The sequence below is a fragment of the Eptesicus fuscus genome, chromosome 1 (assembly GCF_027574615.1).
Source record: "Eptesicus fuscus isolate TK198812 chromosome 1, DD_ASM_mEF_20220401, whole genome shotgun sequence".
Taxonomy (NCBI): domain Eukaryota; kingdom Metazoa; phylum Chordata; class Mammalia; order Chiroptera; family Vespertilionidae; genus Eptesicus; species Eptesicus fuscus.
In genome coordinates this window covers 40,273,543-40,282,487 of record NC_072473.1, presented here as the reverse complement: position 1 = coordinate 40,282,487, position 8,945 = coordinate 40,273,543, and the positions used below count along the sequence as shown (strand labels likewise).

General features: G+C 36.6%; 1 protein-coding gene across 1 annotated transcript; it reads left to right on the top strand.

Annotated features, from left to right (window-relative positions):
- The first annotated feature begins 3,035 nt into the window (after window positions 1-3,035).
- On the top strand, window positions 3,036-3,885 carry SPIN4 (spindlin family member 4). Its single transcript, XM_054716172.1, has one exon. It carries the CDS (start codon window positions 3,036-3,038, stop codon window positions 3,783-3,785), a length of 750 nt encoding a protein of 249 aa, XP_054572147.1. The 3' UTR covers window positions 3,786-3,885.
- The last annotated feature ends 5,060 nt before the right edge of the window (window positions 3,886-8,945 follow it).

The following is an 8,945-nucleotide window of genomic DNA, read 5'->3' as shown; positions in this document are numbered from 1 at the left end:
CATATTTTAAATAACTTTTTATTTACCCAGAAATTGAACTTCCAGAAACTTGCAGCATTTGAAAGATTGCTCTGAAACTGGCTATAAGAGAAAAATCCTGCCAACAGTACCTCTTTGATCCACACTCAGGCCCTGACCAAGAGGGCTTCAGTGTAAAGGAGAGCATAAGTTTAGAGGTTAAGAGATTATAAGTACCTACCATGAGCCAGTTCATGTGCTAAGAAATTCACTTGTATTTGTATCACTTAATCTTTATAGCTACCCTTTGAGGTAGATATTATTATACATATATTGCAGGTTAATGGTGTTCTCCTAATCATCTTCAGACTTATGGACACATATTCACAGGGTCAGTGATCTGGATGTTTTGAAAGTATAAAAAAAAAAAAAAAACTGCTGTGGGAGATTTTAAGTCACCAGGGCTCCAATCTTGAGAGGCTTATGTAAGACAACTTGTTTCATTTGGGAGGATTTCTTTGGGTTGGAGCAGGGCAGCTGAAACCACTTATTTATTCTTTTAACAAATATTCATCGAGTACCTATTTTTTGTAAGGCATTTGGGTTGCAAGATAAAAGTCGTTTCTCAAATGGGTTTATAGTGTAGTGGGCAGACATACAAAGTAAACTTTGCCATAGTGTGGTAAGGCCTACTGAATCCATAATGTTAGGGAATGATCTAAACATCAAAATCATAGTTTTAGAGAAGAAAGAATATTAAAAATTCTTTTGTTTCCCAGGCTGTTTTGTGGGGCGGTGAGCAAGAATTCTCTTAAATATACAACCAAAGAGTCTGAGTAAATTGTTTTCCCTGCTTTTGTGTGCCCTCTGGGTGGTCTCTCACTTGTCAACTGTTCTAAACAAAAACAGCTTGGCACATTTTGGTCTGGGGGATTGCCTGAGGAAATTATTTGTGAAACATAATGACATGACATTTACATATACCTTCTGACTTTCAGTGTTAAGGCCATATATATGTGTGACTATGTACACATCACTATGCCATTCTAAAGAGTTTGGAAATACCTTTTAGTATATATGTTTTCTTGTTTCCTTGAAATTAATTTATTGCATTATAATATTGAAGAGTTATTTCATCTTTAAAGTCCTTGGACTGGGAGACATGGGAAATCGAGGAATCAACACATATTCTGCCCAATTAGTTATCAAATGTTAAGTTTTTCTCTCCTTGTCTTGAAAGTTAGCGAAATGTGGAGACAGTCAGTATTGTTGCCTTGCAGCTCTCTCCCCTGCTTTTCTACAATTCTCTATGAATTAATGGCCTTTTTTACACATGATGATATGCTATCTTCTCTTCTCACCAGTGAAGGGTGGAGGAATGAGAATGAGTGGCCTATATTTCCCTGGTTTTTATTGACATGTTATAAAGTAGTATATAAGACAAAGTTTTATAGACATTCCCTTTTAATCCTCATAACTGCCTTGTGACTTGAGATAGGGAAATTATGGACACTTTGCTATCTTTCAGATTTTCCATATGAGAATGCAGTATATTTATAGTCAGAAAAACAACAAATATTTATGACAAAAACCCTTTCTTTTTTAACTCTACAAAATTGGGGCTACAATTTTTATTAAATATCCTTTTTCACACATAGCTCTTATCCCAATGAAGACCTCCATGTCACTAAATATTCTTTGAAAATATGTTATGCTAGCTCAATTAATCCATATGTGAATGTAAACTAGTTTAATTATCTATATTTTCATAGACCATTAATGGACCATCCATAAAAATGAACATTACAGAACCATTAAAAAGTCATATATTCAGAGTATTTAATAACCTGTGAAAATGTTCATGATATAAATGAAAAATAAAAGCTATAAAGTAATAAAATCTGCTCCGTATTTTCTGAAATATATGCATCGATTTATTAATGAAAGAGAAAGTATAGCAACATTTTGTGTATATCTAGATGGTAAGATTAAGGATACTGGGGATAGTTTTGTCTCTTACTGATTTGTAGTACAGCTCCACAATGTCTGCATTTCTTTTACATTCAGAAAAAAAAAAAGATTATTGAAAAAGCATTACCGAATGATCAGATAGAAAATATAAAGGATAATTTGGCACAAGATGGTGGACTGTACACAGGCTTTTCCTTCTCTAGTCTCATATCCCTTTAAGTGAAAGAAAATAATATGTATGTACAAACTTAGTGTGTTGAATGTTATTATTATTATTTTTTTAAGTAAAGGCTTTGTGAAGAATTCCTGGAAGATAGAAAGCAGATGGTGCTGCTGTGGAGGAGGCAGACCGGCGACAGGAGGCCAAAGAAAGGGAGGAGGGGAGCCGGCCAGTCTGGCTCCGGTTTGAGGGAAGCAGTCGTGGGGCACGTGAGGAAATGAAGGAGCCAGCGCCTGAAACTCAGTGGACTGAACGTTTGCGCGCATTGACCCGCCCCGCTGCGGCCCCTGCGGCTGCGTGAGGAGCGGGAGTGGGGGAAGGCGGGGGGCGGGGCCGAGGCGCAGGCGGGCTCCGAGGGGTCCAGTTTCTAAGCGGCAAAAGCCCTGGCGCCGGAGCTAGGCCGAACAGTGCAGCACAACGAAGTCAAGGCCTCTGGGACTCGTCAGAGACCCCTCGCCGCCGGCGCCTTTGCTGTTGCAGCCATCCTTCTCATCCCTTTCCTGCGTTTCCAACGGTCTCCTTCGGCATCGCCGTTTCAAAACTGCAGCACCATCGATAACAGCTAAGTGGTCATTTCGGGACTTGGGGTTGGGAGTCTGGGCGGGAGCTAGGCGCGGGCAGCACAGCTAGCGCGCCATCTCCTGCGGCAACCGCCACTGCTGCAGACACCCCTCCTGGGCGGGAGAGAACAGTATCCAGAGGCCCACGCAGTCCCAGTACCCAAGGTTAGAGTTAGAGCGTTTCTACCAAGCACTGGTGAAATCCTTGTGCTTAGTGAAGAGAGTCAGAGATCACGAAAAAAGATTTCCTATTGGATGGTGTTGGCTTTTTCTCAGCTTAATCGGGCAAGTGGCAGCTTTGCCAAAGCCTCCTTAAACCCCGAACCATGTCGCCCCCAACTGTGCCTCCAATGGGTGTAGATGGTGTGTCTGCGTACCTGATGAAGAAAAGGCACACCCACAGGAAGCAGCGGCGCAAGCCCACTTTCCTCACTCGTAGGAACATCGTAGGCTGCCGCATTCAACACGGCTGGAAGGAAGGCAACGAGCCGGTGGAGCAATGGAAGGGGACAGTGCTCGAGCAGGTTTCTGTGAAGCCCACTCTCTACATCATCAAATATGATGGCAAAGATAGTGTGTATGGACTAGAACTGCACCGAGATAAGAGAGTTTTAGCACTAGAGATCCTTCCTGAGAGAGTGCCAACTCCTCGCATTGATTCGCGCCTCGCAGATTCCCTGATTGGCAAGGCAGTGGGGCATGTGTTTGAGGGGGAACAGGGCAGGAAAGATGAATGGAAGGGCATGGTCCTGGCACGAGCCCCCGTGATGGACACTTGGTTTTACATCACCTACGAGAAAGATCCGGTACTTTATATGTACACACTGCTGGATGACTACAAAGATGGTGACCTGCGCATCATTCCAGATTCCAACTATTACTTCCCCACAGCAGAGCGGGAGCCTGGAGAAGTGATTGACAGCCTCGTGGGCAAGCAGGTGGAGCACGCCAAAGATGATGGGTCCAAGAGAACCGGCATTTTCATCCATCAAGTGGTGGCCAAGCCGTCTGTCTACTTCATTAAGTTTGATGATGATATTCACATTTATGTCTATGGTTTGGTGAAAACCCCCTAAATTCATTGTGTGTGTTTTGCAAAATTTGTGGAACTATTAAATGTAAAATATGTCCTGTTACTGTAATTGTACTTTTGAGAACAGTTTTGGTGTCAGAGAGTCAGGAATTTATTACTTATTACTTATTGTGCCTCTAAATCTTATACATTTACTAGTTCCACAGTTTTGCCCAAGTGTGCTTTGGTAACTATAATATTGCCTTGTTCTGTAATCGAAAAATTTAAAGGGGGTGCTCATAGAAAATTGAAAAGTGTTCATTACCATTGGAATAATGAAAAACTAAAGAAAAATTAATGGTGTAACCCCTCACCATATCCTTCCCCTCTTTTCCCTTACCTTCCTTATTTCTTCTCCTCAGATAACAAGTGTTAAGAACATAATGCAGGCCCTATGTTTTTTTCCAATCCTTTTACAAAAAGTTTGTTGCAGTTTTTTCTGAAAAAATGACAAGCCACATCATTTCTTTGTCATTGCTTTTCTTAATTCATTATGATCAGTAGCTGCAGATATTTCTCCCTCTCCCTCCATGTTTCTATCCTTCTTTCCCTCCCCACCTCTCCCTCTGGAATTTATTTTTATATAATATTAAGATAAAGATCCAGTTATACATTTTGTTCACATTGGATACCTGATCATGCCATTACATTTATTAAATACATCGTCCATTTCCCTCTCAGGAATTTATTTTTGTATATGGTATAAGATAAAGATTTAACTATACATTTGTTCACATTGGATACCTGATTGTGCCAGCACATTTATTAAATAAATCACCCATTCCTCCCTCTCCCTCTCCCTCCCTTCCTCTCTCTCTCTCTCTCTCTCTTCTGCCTCCAACAGCTGCATACAGAGTACATATTTATTAACTGCTCAATACATACTAGTGCTTTTATTTCTATAAGGTCGATTCCTAGAAATGAGATCGCTAGATGGGCTTATATTTAATTTTAAAAGGTACTGCAAATGTACCACCTAAAATGAAAATTCTTATTTTCCAGCATCCTCTCCAGTACTCTTTAATTTTTACAAATTTGAAAGGCAGAAATTTGTTGTATTGTTTCTTTAATTGGCAAACTCAATGAGGTTTTCTGTTTGTTGGTTTGTTTTTAGGGGGGTTTGTTTGCTTTGCTTTTTGGACTTTTCTCTTTTGTGATTTGCTGGTGTTTATCCTATGTTCATTTATCTATTGAATCTTTGATCTTTTCTTTATAAATTTGTTAGAATTCTGACTATATTTACTATATGGTGCATATTAGCATATTAATCATTTGTAGCCCATATGTGTTATGATTTTTCTATCCTATCATTAATCTTGACTTTATTGATGGTATATTTTACTTTTCAGGTTTAAAATTTTTTTAGATAGACCACTTTCTCCTTTTTAGTTGTTTTTTTTTTTTTTTTTTTTTTTTTTTTTTGGTTTTCTGTCTTTTTTCAGATGAATGTCCAACCCCAAGTCATACAAATATACACTTGCATTTTTTTTTCTAAAAAGTTCAGATTTCACTGTTTGATCCAACTGGAAATTCTTTTGTATATGGTATAAAATAGATGGCCAACTATACATGTTGTTTACATTGGGTAACTGATTGTACTATCACATTTATTTTAAAAATCATCCATTTTCCAATTTCTGACCCATGTCACATTATTTTAACTATAGTGGCTTAACCTTGAATTTTGGACTCTGGTAAAGCAAGTTACCTCTCATTAGTTGTTGTTGTTTTTCTTCTTCGTTTATATAACTTGTCTTCGCCATTCATTCTTTTATATGAAAATTAAAGGCATTCTTTCCACATTTAAAAAAAAATGAATATCTTAATCAGAATTGTATTACATTTTTATATATTTAGAGGATTATGTTAATAATATTAATCTTTAACATTCAAGAGTTTGGATACATCATTAAAATCGTTTGGTTTTGATTTTGTAATGTTCTTCATCTAGGTCCATCATATCAGATTAAATATATTTCTAAATATTTTTACAGTTTTTATCACATTTTGACATTCTGAATGGCTCATTTTCTCCTGCTCATTTATAACTTGCTATTTTTGCCAATATAGACAAACTATATATCTTTTTTATTTTTATTTTTTTAATCAGCTTACTAAATCTTGTAAATTACACTGGTTTTTTTAAATATAATATTTTTGACATTCTAGATATAATCATTTCACCTGCAAATAGAGGTAATTTTATTTTTCTAATGTTTATATTGATTATTATTACATTTGCTGGATTCTCTAAAACAGTTTTGAATAATGATCGTGGCAGACATGCCCAGCTGATTCTTAACTTTTATGGGATTTTCTTTAGTATCCCCTGTTAATATGACATTTGCTTTTAATTACTGGTAAATGGTCATTAACTACTAACGTGTTTAGGGAGTTGCTTCTATTCCTGTTATTTAAAGCATTATTACTAAAAATGTCTCATAAGTTTTATCAAATGTCTTTTCAGCATCTATTGATAAAATTTTAGGACTCTTCCCTTTAAATTGTTGACATATTGAATTAGAGTGGTAAGAATTTGATGTTGAACCAAACTTGTATTTCTGGAATAAATCCTACTTGGTCATGCATGGTGTAATAATCATATGATATATTGCTGAATTTTATTTACCAATGTTTTATTTAGAATTATTGATTTGCATTTCAAAATGAAATTGTGTTTTTTTTTTCCTTTTTGCACTCTTTATCAAGTTTTTTTATTAAAATTGTGCTAGCTTAGAAAATTAGTTGGTGAATTTTCAATATTTTCCTGTTGTCTGGAATAGTTTAAATACCATTAGAATTATTTGTTCTTTAAAAATTAGCTAGTACTAAGTTGTAAAATAATCTAAGCCCAGTGACACTTTTGATGGTATATCCTTAATTAGCTTTCTTAATTCTTCAATGGTAATTGGTTTATTTAAACCTTCTATTAAAACAGAATGTATTAAAAAAAACACACAACAGAATGTATATTCTCTGTGAAATACAAAGTTAAACTTTTATCTATTATCATGCTTCTCAATTATGTTATTCAGATGTTTTATGTACTTGTTTGTTGCATATGCATATGTCCTAGATATATTCAGTTCTGAAAACATTATAATAAAGTCATAAGCTGTAATGGTCTCTTAACTTCTTTGTGTTTTTTATTTTTAAAAATTAAAACAATATGAAAAATATAAAATATATAAGAAACATTTGTTTACCTTCATCTAAAATTAACAAATGTCAACATTTTTGTTTTAGATACAGATTCATATTTTTAAAAAGTTAGAGCATTATAAATAATAAATTCCTTTTCTAATATCATAATGTTTCCTTTCCTCTGTAGGGAGAGACACTATCATGAATTTGGTGCAAATCTTGTCTGTTTTATATATTTATTGCAAATATAATCATAATCAATAAAAGTATGATTTTTGAGTTTTTTAAAAATTTTAAAATGCATAGTAAACTTTAAAACATGTGGAAGTTATTTTGATTTTTGTTTTAGAGATAATTTTTTTATCCAATTAGGAAATTGATGGCAAAATAATACAGACTTTAGAATACAAATTGCTGTTTTAGGTACTATTACCACTCCTGACACTCAGGGAGATTAGGCCCTAGCCACAGCACTGGCAATTGACTAAAAAAGACAAAATTTCAGCTCTCATGCAGATGGTATCCTGGCTGTAGTAAAGCAGTTATCCACCACTCACCCTGTTCACAAGACCGGAACTAGGTGTTATATTTCCCCATAATAATGGGGAAATCCAACATCCTGAAACTCAGAGGGATCCTGGCCCCAACCTAGGATTATTTTAAGAGTTTAGTACATGAGGATGGACAAAACAAAAATAATTCTTTCTTAACACATTTTTTTTTTTATCCTTCAGGTAGCCTTCAGACCAATAACAAAGATATAAGGTAGGTATAAAAGTCTACAAAACAAGGTAAAAAGAATGTGATAAATACCATTAAAGGGTTAGAGTGGTGCATATGTACTATGCAACAAACTATATGATATACAGTTCATCTCTTTTTTATTACTTATTTGTTAATTTATTTGAGAAAGAGAAAGAGGAAGGGAGAGAAAGAAACATTGAGTTGTTGTTCCACTTACTTATACATTCATTGGCTGATTCTTGTATATGCCCTGACTAGGGATCAAACCCGCAACATTGGGGTATTAGGAGGAAATTCTAACCAACTAAGCTACCCAGCCAGGGCAAGTTGGGAGGGCAGGGCCTATGGGTAAAACTAGGTCTTATGGAAGTACTCATACTCTACATCAGTGGTCGGCAAACCGTGGCTCGCGAGCCACATGCAGTTCTTTGGCCCCTTGAGTGTGGCTCTTCCACAAAATACCACATATCCTAATTAAGTTAATAACAATGTACCTACCTATATAGTTTAAAAAATTTGGCTCTCAAAAGAAATTTAAATCGTTGTACTGTTAATATTTGGCTCTGTTGACTAATGAGTTTGCCGACCATTGTTCTACATAATCACAAGAACTTTACACAGGAAGAATTCTATGTTTATAATAAAGCTCTATGTTCTAACTTGCCCTTCCCTTTCCTTTATAAAAATACTCCTCCATCTTGGCACACAGGCTGGAGTATGTATTTCACTTGCCACGTCTGCATACATTGGGTTGCAATAGCCTTCTTTTTCCCAAATAAATCCTTTTTGGTGACAAAACACCCAGTTGGTGTTAATTTTCTTTTTTTGGATATTATTTTTCAGTCAACACTAAAAAAATATTGGATACTAGAGGCCCGGTGCACGAAATTCGTGCACTGGGGAGGGTGTCCCTCAGCCCAGCCTGCACCTCTCCAATATGGGACCCCTCGGGGGATGTCCAACTGCAAGTTTAAGCCCAATCCCTGTGGAATCGGGCCTAAACCTACAGTTGGACATCCCTCTCACAATCCGGGACCGCTGGCTCCTAACCACTCACCTACCTGCCTGATTGCCCCCTAACTGCTCCCTTGCTGGCCTGATTGACACCTAACTGCTCCTCTGCGGGCCTGATTGCCCCCAAATACCCTCCCCTCCTGGCCTGATCACCCCCAAGGCTTTTATAGTATAGATATAACCCTGCACAGAAAATTTTACTAACCCTGCTGTACAATAAGGGCTTGACGATTGAATCATTAGGACCAGACACCAAGATTTC